This window comes from Narcine bancroftii, chromosome 2 (assembly GCF_036971445.1).
Source record: "Narcine bancroftii isolate sNarBan1 chromosome 2, sNarBan1.hap1, whole genome shotgun sequence".
In the NCBI taxonomy this organism is placed as follows: domain Eukaryota; kingdom Metazoa; phylum Chordata; class Chondrichthyes; order Torpediniformes; family Narcinidae; genus Narcine; species Narcine bancroftii.
This window is the reverse complement of record NC_091470.1, coordinates 199625485-199647243: the sequence shown is the minus strand read 5'-3', so window position 1 is coordinate 199647243 and position 21759 is coordinate 199625485. Positions and strand designations below refer to the sequence as shown.

The following is a 21759-nucleotide window of genomic DNA, read 5'->3' as shown; positions in this document are numbered from 1 at the left end:
GCCGACTCTGGGGGTACAGTGGGCTGGCGCAGAGCACCAGGAAACGAGAGAACAGTCCCCAGATGTGGAGGAGACCCCACAGGATGGTGACCACAGTGGTGGGCCAGCGAAGGAGAACAGTAGCCGAAGGACCCACCCAGGCAGCGCAGGCTGGTGGATACGTGCAATCAAAGGACTCACTCAAGCTGCCAGCTGCTGGAGTGGGGCTCTCGCGGAGCAGTAATCGGGATTTGAGAAGGGGCTGAGGGCAACGAGGGCTTCCTGATTGTATCAGAGGTTTGGATCTGGAGCCCAGGCTTGAACTGGAGTCTGTGTGGTTGGAGGTGAATCCACAGATGTTCAGTGCTCTGATGCCATTCCCTTTCTTCTATTGTTAGGGGGCGCCGGGCAATGTTCATGGTGACTCAGTTTGCCTTCTGGCAAACAAAAGTTGAAGTACATCATGCATGCTCCATTTTTAATGCATCATTATTTGACAATAAAAGGAACCTTTGAACCACTGGTATACTCAAAGAGGCAACAGAGGAAAGGCACCACGACAGAGCTTCTGCCTCTGCTGCCCCTCCAGGCCTCACCTGCCAAGTATCTGGCAAGTAGTGCCAGTCAAGGATCGGCCTGTACAGGACGCGCATATCAAACCCCACAAACTGACTGACTGAACCAACATCATTCTATGGGATGGATGGCCAGATATAGCTAACTCCCCTTCCTACCTTCGACTCAGGGTGCCTGGAAAACACAATGCTGGAGAAACTCATCAGGTCAAATAGTACCTTTGATAGAGCAAAGATAAAAGATACATAAACAACGTTTTGGGTTCAAGCCTTTATCTTTTGTTATTTAAAGTTTGCCATGAATTTCTCCAACGTTTTACTTTTACTTCAAACACTGCGTCAGCAGACTTGCAATGTTACACAAATTCAGAAAGCTGGCCAACCATTTCTCCCGAGATGCTGAGACCCTCCAGCAACTCAGTTGCCCAAGATTCCAGTCCCTGCAGTTCAACTGGTTTCATAGAATGGAGAGGTTGCCCTGGGAGAGGATGGGCTGCTTCCTCAGAAGGGGAAGACCTCAACCTCTATGACTTTGAAGACAGACGCAAAGTATTCCTTTGTACTTTTACAGTGCCATCAACATCTCTATCGGGGGCATTTTAAAGCAGTGACACCCCTGCTGGTATATGGAAAGTATACCAGCACAGACGATGCTATAGCCTTGTCCCTTCACTCCGACCTGACCCAACTGGAGAACGATGCCTCATATGCCAGGCTGATGTTCATTGACCAGCTTAGCTTTTAATAAGATTAATCCCCGGAGGCTGGTGGAGAAGCTGCCCTCACTGGGACTCAACAGTCCTCTTTGTAACTGGACTCTGGACTTCCTAATGTAAAGACCAGTCTGTCCGGGTCGAGCATTGTCACACTGAGCACTGGCGCACATCGATGCTGTGTGCTCAGCCCGCCTCTGTTCACACTACTGACCCACGAATGCATCACCAGATCCAGCTCCAACAAGAGCATCAAGTTTGCAGATGACACCACGGTCATCGGCCTCATCAGCAACAGCGATGAGTTGCCCTACAGAGAAGGGGTGGATGAACTCGTGAAAGTAAGAACCCGAGTCTCAACGTGGACAAGATGAAGGAGATGATCGTGGACTTCAGGAACAACCACACTCCACGACACAACTCTGTAGTAGAGAGAGTGGAGAGCACCAAGTTTCTTGGATTTCATTTAATTAGTGACCTATTGCAGACACTCAATATCTCCTCACTTGTCAGGAAGGCATAACAGCCACTGCACTTCCTGAGAAGACTGAAGTGGTCAAGGCTACTGGCCACCATTATGTCAACCTTCTACAGGATCTCTATCGAGAGCGTCCTGGCCGGGGCTGCATCACAGTACGGGTATGGTTGCTGCAGAGAAATGGATCGGAGCTCAATCCACAGGACCGCAAGAGTGGCAGAGAGGATCACTGGAGACTCCCTTCACCCACCTGCCACCATCAACGTGATCTAACATGATCATTGTCTGAAGAGCGCTCGCAAAATCATTGAGGACCCCTTCCACTCCATTTGAAATATCTGTGGATGATTTGGCCGCATTTTCAGGAAGAGAGCTTTGGAAGATTTCCTAGGGCCAGGATTTCCAAGACCACCACAGCAGGCACACTTCCTTCGACATCTGAGCTCACTGAATAGCATCCCCCCCCCCCCCACTCCACATGGGTCACCCATCACCTACCCACTCCATTCTCGTTGATGGAGGCGCTGTCAGACTCCACCACCCCATCCATCATGGTGGCGTCATCGTCAGTGCGCCGTCTGCGGGACCTGCGCCGCCGGCTCGTGTTGGTGTGAGATTCGCTGGCATCAGTGTCTCCCGTCTGATCCGTCTCTGCATTCTCCAGCAGGCTGTAGGGGTTGCTGTCTGGGTCTTTGAGTACTGGAGTGTGCAAACAATTAATTACAATGGACAATGAAGACTTTTCTTCCTGAACACTTTGGGATGTATTTAATAAATTTTGGGCAGCCGGTCACAAATACACCTTAAAATGTTCCTATCATGTACTGTTTTTAATTAGTCATGGGCCGCATAACGTCTGTTCGGGCAACATCTGATTGCATATACATAGTGGTTGCATAAGGTTATAAGGTACATAATCTTTTATCTGAAACCCTTGGAGTCAGACACTTTTTGGAATTTTTTGGATTATAGAATAATAACGGCGGTACGTTAAGTAATTGAGGTGGACATACAAGGGACGCTCAGTCCTCCTTCCTCGTGTTCACTCTCAATTATACTATGCCAAACACAACATGGCTGCCACCAAGGCCAGGTCTCATGAGACCTCCTTGTTGCCATTTTGACACATTGGCCACTCCTGCCATGGGTGCTATTTAGTGCCGATATGCCCATGACTAAAAGGGTCTCTGGACTGGGTTTCGTTTTTGGGTGGGGGGGGGAGGTGTTGCAGCAGCACTGAAATGGTTGGGAGGGGGTCCGTGGTGGTGGTGGTGGTAGCCGTGCTGGACTGTAGGGGTGGTAAATGAAAACAAAATAGATCATACAATTACTAGCACTGAGACTTGGCGTTAGATGGGGTGGGTCACGTTGGGTCAGGTTTGGCGTCAAATTCAAGCTTTGGTTTGCAGATGACATCCATGGAAAAAATGTTCTGTTTTCAGTGGTTTCAGCTTTCAGAATTTTGGATTAAAGATTATGTACCTGTAATAGATTATCTATTGCCTATATCTGTATTTATAGTGCGCATAATTTTACTTTGCAAATTGAAATCACTGAGTTAATGGTTTAATCGGAGCAAAGCAATTATCTGGTTACATCCACTACGCCCTGTTTTCCGATCGGACGTAACCGAATAATATGGTATTCGTACAATGTCCAAATTGCATAGCATCCCATTTCACAGAACGTATGGTGGAGCGACGTTAAGCTATGCATGACTATAGAACCTATTTTTGGGATTTCCTGTCGTATTTTAAGTCTACTTCAAGCAGACTAATCCATGAAGTGCAGCGTGTCGCTGAAAATTCACTTTCTACCTTCGCCTTTGGACGCTGCCCCTGCTGATCTCGGTGCCGTCGGTGATGAACGTGGTGAAAGGTTCAACAGGACATTGTGACCATGGAAAAGCAGTACCAGGGCAACTGGAACCCATCAGTGCTGCTGACAATTGTTGACACTGACACAAGAGGCATCAGATGCCGAGTACAAATGAAAATCAACAGCAAAACATTTTTAGGTCGGTTGAACTAATGCAACGTGTCAGCGTCGTGATGTGATTAAACCGGCTCGATTCAATCAACTTTAATTATTTTCCAATTTCCTATGTGATACAGCAAATCTGAAATTATCTTTGTGTTCAGCTGGACATTGTTTATCATACCCAATCATTTATTTTCAGGAAGAAAATCTTTTGGAAAAAAGTGTTCAGTTTTACCAGCAAGGACAGTACTTGAGGTAACCCAGCAGTGGGGGGTGTGTTGGAAATCAAGGCTTTGTGGTCCAGGCTAGATGAAAAGGCTAGCACAGGCCCCCAGCTTCATGTCTGGCCAGCACCCTATTGCTCTCATTGAATGGAAATACCAGCATCTAGACTGTGGTACCCCCTCTTCCTAAATCCAACTCAAAGACCCCCTTGGGCAACTTGGACTTGGGTCAGACCGAGAAAGCATGGAAACAGCCCAATTCGTCAACGCCAATTCAGTTGTTCGCTAGAGCTCGTCCCATTCGGTCACCTCTCTAACCCTGACCTATCCATGCACCAACCGGTCCAATCTGCTCCTGTGCATCTCAGTTTGTTGTCTCAGGAGAAGAGCTGGATGGTGGATGGGGAGGCGTTCCAAGCAGTGGGAGAGTCTCGGAGCAGAGGGCACAGCCTCAGAATAAAAGGACTTCCCTTTAAAACAGAGATGAGACGTTTCTTCAGCTGGGTGGGGTGAATCTGTGGAACTCGTTGTCACAGACTGGCGTGGCTGTCAAGTGATTGGGTAGATTTAAAGTGGCTCTTGACGAGCGAGGTTGTGGAGAGAAGATCAGTTCTCGGTGAGCACAATGCTGTTATAATGCCAGAGTCCTAGGTTCGAATCCAGTGCTGTCTGTAAGGAGTTTGTATGTTCTCCCCATGACTGCGTGGGTTTCCTCCCACCCTTCAAATCTTAGAGCATAGAACATTACAGTACAGGCACTTCAACCCTCAATGTTCTGCTAACCCATATGTTCCTTAAAAATATACTAAACCCTCCCTCCCCGTAACCCTCTATTTTTCTTCCATCCTTGTATCTGTGCAAGAGTCTCTTCAATGCCCCTAATGTTCCAGGCTCCACCACCACCCATGGCAAGGCATTCCAGGCCCCCACAACTCTCTTCGTAAAAAACCTACCCCAAACTTCCCTCCCTTCACTTTGTACAGATATCCTCTAGTGTTTGATATTCCTGGCCTAGGAAAAAGGTGCTGGCTTTTCATTCTGTTTATGCCTCTCATAATCTTGTAGCCCTCCATTAAGTCTCCTCTCACCCTTCTACGTTCCAAAGAGAAAAGTCCCAGCACCTTGCCTCATAAGACTTGTTTCCCAAACCAACCAATATCCTGGTGAATCTCCTCTGCCCCCTCTCCATAGCTTCCACATCCTTCCTGTAATGAGGTGACCAGAACTGAACACAATACTCGGTGAGATCTCATCAGAGATTTGTTGAGTTGCAACATAACCTCGCTACTCCTGAACTCAATCTCCCTATTAATGAAGCCCAGTATCCCATAGGCCTTCTTAACTGTCCTATCAACATGTGTGGCGAGCTGGAGGGATGTATGGATTTGGACCCCAAGGTCCTTCTGTTCATCCACACTCTTAAGTAACCGACCATTAACCCTGTACTCAGCCTTCTGACTTGTCCTTCCAAAATGCATCACCTCACACTTATCCGGATTGAACGCCATCTGCCACTTCTCCACCCAACTCTGCGTCCCGTCTACATCCTCTTGTAACCTACGACAACCTGCAGCTCCATCCACAACTCCCCCACCTTTGTGTCATCCGCAAACTTACAGATCCATCCTTCCTCCTCTTCATCCAGGTCATTTATAAAAATCACAAAGAGCAGGGGGTCCCAGAACAGATCCCTGTGGCCCCTCCACTCATCACTGACCTCCAGGCAGAATACTTTCCTTCCACTACTACTCTCTGCTTTTTACCTGCAAGCCAATTTTTTAGCCACATAGTCAAGGTTCCATCATGACTTTCTGAATGAGTCTCTCATGGGGGACCTTGTCAAATGCCTTGCTAAAATCCACGTCAACCACATCTACTGCCCGACCCTCATCAATTTCTTTTGTTACCTCCTTAAAAAACTCAATTAGGCTCGTGAGGCACAACCTTCCCTTCTCAAAGCCATGTTGATTATGCTTGAGTTGACTGGACTTCTCCAAATGCCTATAGATCCTATCCTTAAGAATCCTCTCCAACAGTTTGCACACCCCTGATGGAAGACTCACTGCTTTATAATTCCCAGGATTCTCCCTATTACTTTTTTAAACAAGGAGATACATTTGCCGTTCTCCAATCCTCTGGCACCTTCCCTTGCGGGAGTTGTAGGTTAATTGGGTGGCATGGGCTCATGGGCTGGAAGGGCCTGTTTCCGTGCTGTACATCTAAATTTAACCTTTTGATCTCCGGTCATTTATAACCTTTCATCATATAAACTCCAGCCCAGGTTCACGGGTAAACCTTTACAGTAATGAAGTACAGTACTTGGTTGAGTATAAAACCAGTCCCGGAAAACCGGGACATGGAGCATATGCCCTCATTGGAAGCCCCAGAAAACCAGGTCACAGATTTCAAACAGTTCGATTAAAAAATGTCAGAATAATGGGACAGAGGATAAATAATTTGAATGACAGAGAAGACTCAATGGGCTGAATGGCCTAATTCTGTTCCTATTGCAGAATAGCCTTTGAGCAATGTATTGCACTAGAACAAGGACAAGCCCCATCAGGTCCTTGTGATGGAATCCCATCTCATCTGTTAAACATTGACCTTGTGCTCGGGTTGAGACACGAGAACCAGGAGTTACCTGCGCTGATTGATGCAGTTCCACCTCGTCCTGCGCCACGCCCTCTGGCATTGGGGCCACCCCCACGCCCGCGCCCTCCGGCAGACCGCCTGCGGTTGGTGTCCGAGCCCTGCCGGCGTTCCCGCTCCTCCTCGGCCTGGCCCAGCGGCCAATCGTTTGGTTCATCCCGGCGCTCCGATTCCGTCTCAGAAGCATTGGAGAAGTCCGAGTTGTTGTCTGTGGCGAGGAAAACGGGCATTAAAATTGGACCAGTTGAGAAAGAGGCTTGGGTGGGCGTTGGAGTGAGGGATTAACACCATGCCTGACCCACCACACCTGGTTGGATAGGGGCACAAGATGAAGGGCCGAGTACAGCCACAGGACCAAGGAGAAATCTGCAAAATTGGCTCCCCATGTCCAACTCCACGAGGGATTCAGTCAGATGCTCTGGCCTCCAGTAGGGTTGGGCAGTACAGACCAGGGCAGATCACTCCCTGATCCACAACAATGATGTGCTGACTACCAGTGTGACTGTAATGTTCAAAGTTGTTGAAGTAAATATGCAAAAATGCTGGAGAAACTCAGCAGGTCTCACAGCGTCCACAGGAGGCAAAGATATACAACCAGGTTTTTGAGCCTAAACCCTTTGTCACTTCACTAATGAATCTGCAGGGATCATCTACTGCATCTGGAGTTTCCTTAGTGGCCTCCTGTGCACCAGAGACTGGGCACAGACTGGGAGATCATGAGCACCTTCGCTGTTTGCCGCAATAGCACGGATCTCCCAGTGGCTACCCATTTCAATTCCCTGCCCCATTCCAACCGGTCTGTCCAACTGAGACTACCTGGAAGCTGGAGGAACAACATATTCCCACTGGGCACCCTCAAACAAAATGGCATTAGCATCGACCTCCAGTTTCCGTTAGCACCCCCACCCTGTCTCTCTCCCTTTCCAGATCTGCATTCTCAGAGCTTCCCCCCAACCCCCACATCAATTTTCAGCCATACTCACTTTCCTGCCTTCCTCTATCCATGGTGGCAGTTAGTGCAACGCTGTAATAAGGCTTGAATCCCGCACTAAGGAGTTTGCATGTTCTCCCTGTGTCTGTATGGGTTTCCTCTGACCATTCAAAACATACAGAGCTTGTAGGTTAATTGGGCAGCACGGGCTTATGGGACAGAAGGCCATGCTGGATGTCTAAATTTAATTTTTTTTTATATATGTAAAAATTGACCTGTAGTCTCTTGGTCTCTGCTCCTGCCCATTTCTCACCTCCACCCTCCTTTTTATACAGGCACCTGCCTCCTTTTGGCTCGTATATTTTTGCCCCTGATGGGTGCTGAGGGACCTGCACCACTTTTGTGCATTTACCGCAATCTCACCTTCTGCAAACTTTCTTGTTCTGTTCGAGGTTGCTGTAATTGGGATCTGGAAAACATTACAAGTACTCATGCTGACTGGAAGACCTTGGTTTGATTTTATCTGAGCCTTCCTCAACCAAAGTTCGATTGTGGACTGATGGAATTCAGACCTTCCACATCTCCTTCCCTTCCAGTGGCCTGTACTTGTTGGAATTTAGGATAATCGGGGGGAGGGGGGAATTTCATGGAAACATTTTGAATGTTGAAAGATGTGGATGTAGAAAGGTCATTTCCCCTCGTGGGTGAGTCCAGGACAAGAGGGCCCAACAAGAGGGTGTTAAATCTGTGGAATTTGTTGCTAAAAGATGTTGTGGAGGCCGGGTCATTGGGTGTATTTAAGGGAGAGATTGATAGGTTGTTGATTAGCCAGGGCATCAAAGGTTGTAGGGAGAAGACCAGGCAGTGGGAAAATGGATCAGCTCATGATTAAACAGCAGGGCAGAGTTGATGGGCTGAATAGCTTACTTCTGTTCCTATGGTTCCTGTAGACTCAGTGAGCAAGCAGTTGCAGCCGAGGTCGGTTCTATGGGGGTTGTGCACACCCTGTACTCATGTGTCCAAGCAGTTTCTATATAGGATCAAAGTGATACACCTTCATGCGCATCACCGTCAAACCAAGACAGTAGAGTGAAACAAGAAAGTCTGCAGATGCTGGGATTGTCAGAAATAAACCAAAGTGCTGGAGAAATTCAGCTGGTCCCATATCGTCTAGAGGAGGCAAAGATATATAGCCAGCCTGTCAGAAGGGCACAGGCCTGAAACATTGGTTATACTGTATATCTTTCTGGAGGCTGAGTTTCTCCAGCATTTTTGTGTATTAACTAATGTGACATGGGCACAGCTCAAAACTACATCTCAGAGGTGAAGGAGGTGTTGGAGAAGGGGGTGGGTGGTTAACTCCAGGATCTGAATGGGAACAATACAGGTTGGAGTACTCCTTCTTTGAATACTTGAAATCCGAAATAATCCAAAATTAGAAACATTTTTTGTCCGTGGTCCCATAAGGTAATAAATACATAATAGAGTTCAGAAATCCCCATCAGAGAACAGGACACAGCAGATATTAATGTGTAGATTTTTCAATACATGTCAACTTCAGTGAATTTGTGCATATGCAAATGTGTTGTAATGTGAATACATGTATCTTTAAGCCTGAATGAATTAGTGCATTTTTAAAAATGGTGTTCCAACTCTGGAAAATAATCCAAAATCCAAAACACTTCTGATCCCGTTCATTTCCGATAAAGGGTACTCGACCTGTACTGAAACGGCAGGAATAACGGTGGTAAACAATTTCCAAGCTGAAATTGTAGAGAGTTCCACATTGGGACAAGAGACTGGCTGACGACTAACCTCGCCGCACGCGTCCCCGGCCACTGTAGGACCGGGAGCTGTGCATGGAGGAGGCCGTGCTGTCATCTGTGGCGTAGCCCCGCTCCTTGTCCCCACGGCTCGACAGGGGCCGGTACCCCACACCAATCTGTCGGAGCTGCTCGTCAATCTGTAGTCTCTCCAACCGCAGCTGCTCAACCTCCTGGTTTTTGGTTGATGGTGGGTGGGGGGAGAGAAAAGAAGAGAGAGAATGTTAAAGTAACTAACTCACTGCCCCACAATTTGTCCCCTTTCCTGGACACAAGATGTGTCACTTTGATACAACAGCAACCAGGTATCGTCCCTGGGAGACAGGGCAACCCAGAATTTACTCATCTCATCGCTATCAAGGGATTTTCCGTAGTGACCTCCTGTGCATCAGAGACTGGGCACAGACTGGGAGATCATGAGCAACTTCGCTCTGTTTGCCGCAATAGCGCGGATCAACAGCCCGCCCTTCACCCATGGTTTACCTCGGCATTGTGGTCCACTGTGCTTCCTCAAAGGTTCCCTCTTTTGTAATAATACAAAACAAATGTAATATACATGATATACTTCCAACTTTTGTCAGTCGTACGACAAACAGAGTCACCGTGAGCACTGCCAGGCACCCATAAAAATAAGAGAAAGAGAAGCAAAAGAGAATCCCTTCAGAATCAGAATTTGTCATGAGCAAGTCATGAAATTCATTGTTTTGTGGCAGCATCACAGGGAAAACATTCTATAAACCACCATACAACAGTAAATTTAAAAATTACATGAAAAGGCACTGATCATTCATGAATCTGATGGCGGAGGGGAAGAAGCTGCTTTTGTGCTGCTAAGTGCTTGTCTTTAGGCTCCTGTACTTTTCTCCCCCTCCTACCCCCACAATGGTAGCAGAAGCAAGACACTGAGTGCCCATGGATTCGCCTCCAGTATTTCTGCAGCTTCACAGGCTCCCATCCAGAAATCCAGATCCAAACCTTCCGACATGATCAGGAAGAGCAGAGTCAGAGGCCCTTTGGGAGCCCTTCTTGCCCGCAGCACCCTCTTGAATCTTGGTTCCGATACCCACGAGCCCGTCTTCAGTAGCCCGCAGCCCAGCGTGGGTCCTTCAGCCGCTGAGTCCCCTCTGGTTCGCTGCCGTGGTCAATCCACTGGGTGCTCACAATTAGCAGACGTTCATAGATTACAAAGCAAGAGACAAACACTTCCTCCTGCTGTCTTTCAAATGGTAGCAGAGACTTTCCGACTGAGTAGTTTTATGATCGAGAGTGAAGCAGGAAAGTCTGCAGACGCTGTGATTGTTGTAAAACCCAGAAATATTGGAGGAGCTCAGCTGGTCTCGCAGCGTTCATAAAAGGCAAAGGTATATAATGGGTATTTCAGGCCTGGGCCATTCTTCAAGGTATGAATTTAAAAAAAGACAGGCTCTGAATTAAAAGCCACTTTCAGGTGCAATCACTCCGAGAATGTGCCTGCAGGAGTGTTCAAATCGACGTTCAGATAGCAGCACTGAAGGCGCTGTTCTGGCATCTGAAAGGGCCGGCTGCAAGAGAGGCGCCTCGGAGCGAATGCCAGCTCCTGTCGACCCAAAAGCGGCTAAAGACTGGGGAAAGGAGAAGAATGGGAGGGGGAGGAGAACAGACAACAAGTGTTAATTGGATATAACGTGAGAATTAATTATGGCTCTGTGAAAGGAGACGGAGGGGAGAGAGAGTCAGAGTCAAAAGAAATCTACACTGTTCTGGTCAAGTGGTTGCAAATTTTGGATTGAAGCATAGGTCGACTGTAGTCCTGCGCAGTCATTCATTAGCACTGGAACTCTCTGGGCCATGCTATTCGACTGAGGAAAGAGTGGGAGGTACCACGATACCCCTTCACCCTGGTCGCAACCTCTGTGCACTGCTACTTTCCGCAAGTTACCAAAGGTTGAAGCTCAGCACCTCTGGTTCAAGAACAGATTTTAAAAAAAACCAACAGCTCTCAGGCTCTTGAACCTCCCTGTTCTACATTAATAATAAGCTACGGTACCTCAAAAGCCCTGTTTGCCCTCTTGAAATGCCATTTTTTTTTTTTTTTTTAAATATTTTTTTAGACATATGGCATGGTAATTGGCTCATAGGCCAGTGCTGCCCAATTACATCCGATTGACCTACAACTCCAGTGCACTTTGAGCGGTGGGAGGGAACTGGAGTCCCCCCGGGAAAAGCCATGCAGACACAGGGAGAACATATAGACAACAGGATTCGAACCCCGATTGAATATTATTTGAATATAAACTGAATATATTTATCATCTCTTGCCGCACTGAGATAATTTCATGTATACTATTGTAGTTTAAAAAAAATTTCAGGGCCTATGAACATGACATGAAACTCATTTACGTTACCAATCAGGAGGAGAGGCTGCTGTTTTAAGGGATGGGCTGTAGGGGTCACTATTGCAGTTTCATTGCAACCAACGTCCTCCAGAGAAAGGTCAAGGTTACCAGGAGAACTAAGTCAGGTATTGGAGGCAAGAAATCTTGGAAGACACCCGATCACCCAAGGGATATACCACCTGATGTGTCGACATGCAATTCCACAGATCTTCCAGTGATGCTTCTAATTTACAATGGACTGAGCCTCGTAACCACCTCTCATTGTGCATGGTCCTATGGAGGCAGCTCTCTCCAGTGCACAGTCCCCAGGCACCCATATTGCTGGTCAGGACAGCATTCATTGCTCGTATTTCTCCGCCCTACAGATGGGTAGGTGGGGAAAGAGTTGCATACTGGATCACAGCCATCCTTATGGAACTCCCAGCATGGTCCTACTGTTGGAGATTCTGTGCCCTGCAGGCCAGGCAGAATTTCTACTTATTGGAAATGAAAGGATATGGATATTGTTATGGGCGGCATGGTCAGTTATGGATGGTACGGTTAGTGCATTGCAGTTGCAGCGCCAGCAACCAGGGTTCGAACCACGCACTGTCTATAAGGAATTTGTACGTTCTCCTCATGTTTGCATGGGTTTTCCCCAGGGCTCTGGTTTCCTCCTATCCTTCAAAATGTATAGGGGTTGTCAGTTAATTAGGTGACACAGATTCGTGGACCAGAAGGGCATGTAATCAAGCTGTATGTCTAAATTTAATTTAAATTTAAAAGCGAGAAATGTAAACGAAGAAAAAACATTAACAAATTGACTATGTGATACAGAAAATATTCAGTGATAATGTTCAGAGTCCTTAAATGAGTGCCTGATTGAGTTTGTCGTTGAGGAGTCCGATGGTGGAGGGGTAGCAGCTGTACCTGAATCTGGAGGTGCAAGTCTTGTCGCACCGTGACCTCTTTCCTGATGGCAGCAGCGAGACCAGAGCGTGTGCTGGGTCGTGGGGTTCCTTGATGATCACTGCTGCTCTCCGATGGCAGTGTTCCCTGTAGATGCTCTTAATGCTGGGAAGAGCCTGTGATGTCCTGGGCTACAATTCTTTGGGAGTTTTGTTGTAAAGTTTACTGTGGGACTGGGAGTTGGTTCAGGTCTATGATATAAAGAACATATGAAGCCACCTATATCCTGCTCCGGATTAAGATCCAAGCTAGCTTTGCTGATGAGACGCAATCCCAGAATTTACAGGTGCAAGCAACTCGTTCAAACCTCACAGGGAAGGCGAGGGGAGACTGAGCTGTCAATAGACATTGACCAACAAAAGCAGCTGAGTGTTTTTAAAAAGCCCGCAGGCTTACAGGCAGCAACAACAGGCTGCACGCCTGCAGCTTGGGATCACTCGAGGGTGGGGTGAAGATGTTTCCCGACGGAGCAGCATGCTCTCCCACAGGGCTTGCCCAGAACCAGACACTTCGTCTCCCCTTGGAACCCGGCCAGGGGTCATGACACCAAGTTGAATTTAGATACACGAGTGATGAGCTCGGAAAAATACATTCCTGGTGTAAGCAGATGCCAGTGATTAAATCAACAAATGTCACAAGACATACAGGTGGAGTGGAAGGCCATACCTTGCCATCTCCCCTCACACACAAGATCAACCAGCCTCCAGTACGCAGGCTGGCCAACAGTGATGCTGGGAACCCACACTGTGCAGTCTCACTGGATGTGCTCCACCCATCACCGATAGCTCACTAGCATCAGTCGGGTATCCGTCCATGTGATGCCATATAGCCCACCGTGTTTGTTCCGTGAAACTATTCCATTCGTCCCATTACTCCCTGCTTTCCCCACACCAATTTGTATTTTTTGGGAGATAACTCCCTTTCAAACTTTGCACTGAACCTTCAACATCTTTGTTCTTTAAAGGGCTGCTTCCCCGAGGTCAAGGTTCTGATGGCTTGACATGTTCGAAAAAGTAACATTACCATATACTCATGTTACCATTGATACCGTTTAATAGAATCCCTCCGCCCCACCCCCCCCCCCCCCCCCCACTTTCTTGGCACTAAAATAGGGTCTTTTCATATGACCTGTATAACCCTATGACCCTATTTTTGGCTCTGACCATCCATGCATCCGAGCTTCCGACTGTAGACCCTTGCCCCCTACCCACTGGAGCTTCCGACTCCCCGACCCTTGCCCCCACCACCTGCCCACTGGAGTTCCCGACTGCAGACCCTCATCCGGCCACCTGCCCACTGGAGTTCCTGACTGCAGACTCTCACCCGGCCACCTGCCCATTGGAACTCCTGACCGCAGACCCTCACCCAGCCACCTGCCCACTGGAGTTCCCGACTGCAGACCCTCACCCGGCCACCTGGCCACTGGAGTTCCCGACTGCAGACCCTCACCCGGCCACCTGCTCACTGGAACTCCCGACCGCAGACCCTCACCCGGCCACCTGCCCACTGGAGTTCCCGACCGCAGACCCTCACCTGGCCACCTCCCCACTGGAGCTCCCGACTCCCTGCCCAGGCCCCGGCTGCCTGCCCACTGGAACTCCCGTCATCCCAACCATGGACTCTTGCCCTGACCATGTATCCTCACCCCAGCCAGGTGCTCATCCAAGCTCCTGTTGCCCTGGCCGTCCACCCATTCAAGTTCCCGTTGCCTTGGCTGCAGGCTCACAGGAGCTCCTGACCATGGATCCTTGCCCTGGCCGCCCATCTGAACTCCCAGCGCCCCGACCACCTGAGCGGTCAACACCCTGACCACAGACTTACCACCCAGTCCCGGCTATCAGTTCCTGACACCTTAAATGACATGGGTACTGACTGAGGTCAAAAAATTCGACCCGTGTAAAGAACCCTGCAACCTCTCCTCCCCCTCCACACACAACCCACTCTCACAGGGGGAAGTCAGCACACAGACAAGCTATTGAGGCGATATAATTACCATCAGATAAGACAGGTGATATTCCAGAAGAACTTGGGCATTAACCAGATTCTCCTTGGTGCCAACGAATGTGAACGGAACCATCCCCTACAAAAGAGGGACGCAAACAGGTGACCTGCTGCCTCTCATTTTGAGTGGCAATTCAAAAAACATCCAGCTCAGAACATGCTCAAGCCCACTCATACACCTTCTTACCCATTTTCCCCTCCATTATCTGTTCCATCTTCCCATCACCCATTCACCCCCTCCCACTATTGTCAGGTTGCACTTGTACAATCAGATGACAATAAACTTGACATGTCAAATATCAAAACAGAATTCCCACTGAAGTCTTTTGCCAATTTGTGGTGCTCTATCTAAATCAGTTGTTTTCAAACTTTTTCTTTCCACTCACACATCACCTTAAGCAATCCCTAGGACATCAGTGCTCTGTGATTAGGAAGGGGTTGCTTAAGGTGGGATGTGAGTGGGAAGGGAAGGTTGAGGACCACTGCTCCAGACCCAATTGTCACTGAAATATTTTGCTCGAGAACAATTGTCATTGGCCCATTTCCTTCGGAGTAATGAAACCGTGCACATAACGAGTCAATGAGGGACGATGAAAACAGTGGTTTTCAAACCTTTTTCTTCCCACTCACATCCCACTTTAAATGGTCCTTTACTAATCACAGAGCACCTTTGGCATAGGTGCCTGCCTCACCCCTCCCCTTTGTAGCCATCTCCCCTATCCCAATAATGGCCTTGAACCCAAAAGGTCTCCACGGACGCTGTCTGACTTGGGAGTTCCTCCAGCAGTTGGTTTTGTCCTCCAGATCCCAGCAACTATAGTCCCTGAACCTGTTATCTTGCCTTACAATAGTCATGCCCACTTTATTGGGGCCTTCATTGCTCACAGAAGCTGAAACAATCGACCAAAATGTCTGTGACCATCTAAGGAAGTGATGCCAACAAGACTGCTTTACTGTCTGAACCAGAGGGGCCATTGCTCAGGATTTAATCCAACCCAAAGGACTCACCTCCTCCCTGGGTAGCTTCTTATCATTGTCTCCTTCAATGCGGACCCTCACCACACCGGACTTGTCCACAATCTCCTGAATCACTTTACCATTCTTGCCGATAACTTTGCCTGTTTTTCAGACAGGGGAGATACACGCAAATGATTTCCAGTTAAAAGGCATTCAAGTCAAAGTCGTGCAGCCTGCAAACAGACCCTTTGGCCCAGGAAGTCCATGGCACTCCTCAGGCACCCCTCTCCGCTTTTTTCAAGGAACGTTCCATCCGTGACTCCCTAGCCCACTCATCCCTTCCCACAGCTGCTTCATAGTTGTAGACCATCGGATCAAAGATCAATCCACAGGACCATAAAAGCAACAGAAAAGTTCACTGGGATCACACTCTGCCCCCCATCAATGGTATTTAATGCGATTGTTGTCGAAAGAGGGCTCACAAAATTAGAGAGGATCCGCACCATCTTGTCCATACACAGCACCTTTCGGCTACTCCTGCCAGAATCACTAGGTTGAGAAACAGTCTCTTCCCCCGGGCAGTGAGATAGTTGAACAACTGATGCACTGCTCAAATGCTCTACTTATGTAACAATAATATTTATTTATTTTAACATTTGTATACAAGTACTATGTATATGTATCATTTGCATGTGTGTTTGCACTGTGCTGCACCGAGGACTGCAGAATGGTTTCATTGTACTCCTACAATTGGATAATTAACTGAACCTATCCCCATGACCGTAGGAAATGATCCACTTGTGCCCACACCACCATCCAATCCAAACAGGTGAAACAACAGGGGTCATCTAGTGCATTCAGTGCTCCCATTGTGGCCTCCTCTACGGGACGCAAACTGTCTGGGCACTCTCCAACCAGAGAACAATATGATCGATTTATCCAGTTTCCATTAGGCCCTTAGCGTGCCTGAGTCTGTCTGTCTCTCTCTCCTTTGTTTTTTTTAAAAAAAACAACACAGCCACTGCATTCCAGAAAATTATTCCCATTTTCCCAGAACGCATGCTCTGTCAAAAGCCCAGAACCAGAACGAGGTGCTATACCAGTACCGACTTTTTCCTCCTATACCTCTTGTCACTCATTGCAGGCATTCCAGGACCAACTAGGTTAATAATACGACGCTAACACAGTCCCGCCTCTTTCGATACCGCCATTAGGTAAACTTATTCTGCAAGAGAAGCACCCAGGTGGAAAATTGGGGATTGTTGAAAGCTTAAATGCTAAAAATGACGCTGGTTTTAAAAAAGAAAACTTTAAATCGGGAAGTAACTCGAGGATGTCAGTTTTTGGTATCGGAGGAAAATTAGAAAATGCCTAATTTGTAGGCGTCTTAAAAATGTCTATTAGGAAGGCTGAGTTTAACTGTTAGTTGTTCAAATTAAATGAAATTACCTCAAATGTACAGATCCCCAAGTTTTTATACCCACTCCTTAAAACCTGAACCTAAGATAGATGGTTGAAAAAGAGGATTCTTTATAATACATTTTCTCATGGTGGATTAAAAGCAATAATGATAATTTGACGGATCTATGTCCAGAAAGGGGAATTAAGAATGAATGGGAATGAGATCTGAATACATCAATTCCAGACAAAGACTGGGATACCAGGCATGAACTGATTAATTAATAACCTCTCAGTCTCTGCCTTTAAATACATCCAATGACCAGGCCTCCACGGCCGACTGTGGCAACAAATTCCACAGATTTACCACCCTCTGTATCCCTGTTCTCAGTGGACACCTTCAATCCTGAAGCCTTTCCTCCAGAAATTGAAACTCAGATGGGGTTATCCGCTAGTGATGGATGTTACTAATATAGAAGAATGAAGGGAGATTTGATCGAGGTATTTAAAATTACAAGGGGAATGTAGGTCAGCTTTTTCCACTGAGGGGAGGTAAGATACAAACCAGAGAACATGGGATAAGGGTGAAAGGGGAAAAATTTAGGGGGAACCACACAGAGAGCGATGGGGGTGAGGAATGAGCAGCCAGCTGAGGTGATGAATGGAGGCTCAGTTTTAACATTTAAAAAGAATTGTGACAGGTACATGGATGGGAGATGTTTGGAGGGCTATGGACTGGGTGCAGGTCAGTGGGACCAGGCAAAAAAAAAATGGTTTGGGACAGACAAGAAGGGCCAAAGGGGCCTATTTCTGGCCCATTCTAAGAGAGGTTCTAAGATAGTGTATTGGTGCAGAAGTAGGCCATTCAGCCCATTGAGGCTTCCCCACCATTCCATCACAAGCTGATCCATTCTCTCACTTAACCCCCACTCCCTTGCCTTCTCCCCATAACCTTTGATATCCTAACCAAATTTAAAACAAGGTGGGAGATGAACTCTGGTCCCTGGGTTTAGCTAGCGCTCTGGATGACTTGGTTGCATGGTAACTGCTGTTTCACCACCGAGTTTGACTTGGTAAACATTCACAACAGACATGGAGAAGCAACTTGGTTGAAGTTCCTATCCTGCAGTCAGAGTAATCCCGAATGCGGGCAGGACTTTGTGCAGATTACATCAGTGGGTGAAATTGTGGCAGATGGACTTCAGTCTTCTGAGTAAATGAAAGCATATCCACCTCAGCCCCAATGAGATGACATCTGGGAATCTTCTCACTAACAAGAATCTGGAAACCACGAAGAAGCAGAAACACCTGGGGGGGGGGGGGGTATCCAGACAGCAACCACAGAAAGTTGAACACAATGCAACATTTTGGGCTTGAGACTTTAATCAAGATAGGAGAAAAATGCAGGCAGGTGCCCAAACAAAATGGTGGGGGAATGGGCTGGGAGAAGAGCATAGTCCACAGGAAGGAGTTAATAGGTGGATAGAGTGAACACAAGAAAGCAGGGGGATGGGATGGCTCTGTGAATGGAGTGGAAAGGGGTTGGAGAGCTGGAGGAAAGAATGGGGAAGAGATGGAGAATGGGGATTAGGCTAGCAGAAATCGGATAAGTCGACATTAATGCCATCCGGTTGGAGAGTGCCCAGATGGAAAGTTAGGTGCTGCTCCTCTGATTTACAGGTGATCTTGGTTTGGTGGTACATGACGCCGTGGACAGACACAGGAGTGGGGCACAGAATTGAAACGGTTAGCCACTGAGAGATCCAGGTCATCGATGTGGATGGACAGAGTGAATGGAATCTCCCCCTATCTGGCAAAGATTCTGTGCGACCACAAAAAGCTAATGGGCAGCTGGTAAAAGAGAGAGAGCACCCGCGAGAGAGAGAAAGAGAGAGAGAGAGAGCGAGAGAGAGAGTGAGAGAGAGAGCGAGAGAGAGAGCGAGAGAGAGAGAGAGATAATTCCGTTCCACTTCCTGCCCTGCAACCCCCTATGAAAGACAAGCCCTGTATTTAGTTGATAAATGCTACTGATTACAGAAACCAGTGAACAGTACTCACCAACCAGGTTGCGTGGCACTTGGACAGAGTTTTCAGAAAATTCTAGGTAGCCTCTGGCTTGTTTCACTGCTTCAGGTGTCTGGAGAAAGTAATGGAACCATTTGTAAGGCCAAACAGTAAGTGTTAATCGAACTCCTAGCAGCCAAACTTATCCCGTCTTGAACAACTGGTGTCAGAAGGTGAATCAGCAGTTCAGAACAATATTGGAACAGACCCATTGGAATTCAGAAGAATGAGAGGAAGAATTCAGCAGAATACAGAAACATATGAAAGGCATAGATAAGGTAGAGGTAGATAAGCACTTTCCCTGCTGGTAGGTGAGATGAGAACAAGGGGGCATGAGCTTAAGATTTAGGACAGAGATGAGGAGGAACTGCTTTTCTCCCAGATTGGTGAACCTGTGGGATTCCCTGCCCATTGAAGCAGTGGAGCCGACCTCAGTCCATATATTAACGACAGATTTTTACATCGGAGGGGAGTCGCGGGAGATTTTTACATCGGAGGGGAGTCGCGGGAGATTTTTACATCGGAGGGGAGTCGCGGGAGATTTTTACATCGGAGGGGAGTCGCGGGAGATTTTTACATCGGAGGGGAGTCGCGGGAGATTTTTACATCGGAGGGGAGTCGCGGGAGATTTTTACATCGGAGGGGAGTCGCGGGAGATTTTTACATCGGAGGGGAGTCGCGGGAGATTTTTACATCGGAGGGGAGTCGCGGGAGATTTTTACATCGGAGGGGAGTCGCGGGAGATTTTTACATCGGAGGGGAGTCGCGGGAGATTTTTACATCGGAGGGGAGTCGCGGGAGATTTTTACATCGGAGGGGAGTCGCGGGAGATTTTTACATCGGAGGGGAGTCGCGGGAGATTTTTACATCGGAGGGGAGTCGCGGGAGATTTTTACATCGGAGGGGAGTCGCGGGAGATTTTTACATCGGAGGGGAGTCGCGGGAGATTTTTACATCGGAGGGGAGTCGCGGGAGATTTTTACATCGGAGGGGAGTCGCGGGAGATTTTTACATCGGAGGGGAGTCGCGGGAGATTTTTACATCGGAGGGGAGTCGCGGGAGATTTTTTACATCGGAGGGGAGTCGCGGGAGATTTTTACATCGGAGGGGAGTCGCGGGAGATTTTTACATCGGAGGGGAGTCGCGGGAGATTTTTACATCGGAGGGGAGTCGCGGGAGATTTTTACATCGGAGGGGAGTCGCGGGAGATTTTTTACATCGGAGGGGAGTCGCGGGAGATTTTTACATCGGAGGGGAGTCGCGGGAGATTTTTACATCGGAGGGGAGTCGCGGGAGATTTTTTACATCGGAGGGGAGTCGCGGGAGATTTTTTACATCGGAGGGGAGTCGCGGGAGATTTTTTACATCGGAGGGGAGTCGCGGGAGATTTTTTTTACATCGGAGGGGAGTCGCGGTAGATTTTTTACATCGGAGGGGAGTCGCGGGAGATTTTTTACATCGGAGGGGAGTCGCGGGAGATTTTTTACATCGGAGGGGAGTCGCGGGAGATTTTTTACATCGGAGGGGAGTCGCGGGAGATTTTTTTACATCGGAGGGGAGTCGCGGGAGATTTTTTACATCGGAGGGGAGTCGCGGGAGATTTTTTACATCGGAGGGGAGTCGCGGGAGATTTTTACATCGGAGGGGAGTCGCGGGAGATTTTTACATCGGAGGGGAGTCGCGGGAGATTTTTACATCGGAGGGGAGTCGCGGGAGATTTTTACATCGGAGGGGAGTCGCGGGAGATTTTTACATCGGAGGGGAGTCGCGGGAGATTTTTACATCGGAGGGGAGTCGCGGGAGATTTTTACATCGGAGGGGAGTCGCGGGAGATTTTTACATCGGAGGGGAGTCGCGGGAGATTTTTACATCGGAGGGGAGTCGCGGGAGATTTTTACATCGGAGGGGAGTCGCGGGAGATTTTTACATCGGAGGGGAGTCGCGGGAGATTTTTACATCGGAGGGGAGTCGCGGGAGATTTTTACATCGGAGGGGAGTCGCGGGAGATTTTTACATCGGAGGGGAGTCGCGGGAGATTTTTACATCGGAGGGGAGTCGCGGGAGATTTTTACATCGGAGGGGAGTCGCGGGAGATTTTTACATCGGAGGGGAGTCGCGGGAGATTTTTACATCGGAGGGGAGTCGCGGGAGATTTTTACATCGGAGGGGAGTCGCGGGAGATTTTTACATCGGAGGGGAGTCGCGGGAGATTTTTACATCGGAGGGGAGTCGCGGGAGATTTTTACATCGGAGGGGAGTCGCGGGAGATTTTTACATCGGAGGGGAGTCGCGGGAGATTTTTACATCGGAGGGGAGTCGCGGGAGATTTTTACATCGGAGGGGAGTCGCGGGAGATTTTTTACATCGGAGGGGAGTCGCGGGAGATTTTTTACATCGGAGGGGAGTCGCGGGAGATTTTTACATTGGAGGGGAGTTGAGGGAGATTTTTACATTGGAGGGGAGTTAAGGGAGATGGGGAAAACGCAGGTCGGTGGAGATAAGCCGATCATCAGATTACCTTGAATGGTGGAGCAGGCTCGACGGGTCAAATGCCCTACTCCTGCTCTTTTTTTTAAACCTTCTTATGACCCATTCAGTGAGCAGTGCTGAGATAGGTTGGGAACAGGCAGGGATGGTGAGCATTCGAGGTCAAGGCAGCTTTCA

The 21759-nt window shown here is 48.2% G+C and overlaps 1 protein-coding gene across 1 annotated transcript in view; it reads right to left on the bottom strand.

Annotated features, from left to right (window-relative positions):
- Positions 1-21759, bottom strand: part of LOC138754966 (RNA-binding protein FXR1-like) — a 125282-nt gene that overhangs the window by 8128 nt on the left and 95395 nt on the right. The window contains exons 9-14 of the mRNA XM_069920057.1: positions 19090-19168; positions 15685-15794; positions 14669-14755; positions 9345-9525; positions 6591-6806; positions 2244-2444 (exon numbers count right to left, since the gene is read on the bottom strand). Of these exons, the coding sequence (XP_069776158.1) occupies positions 2244-2444; positions 6591-6806; positions 9345-9525; positions 14669-14755; positions 15685-15794; positions 19090-19168 (874 nt within the window). The remainder of the gene's footprint in view (positions 1-2243; positions 2445-6590; positions 6807-9344; positions 9526-14668; positions 14756-15684; positions 15795-19089; positions 19169-21759) is intronic.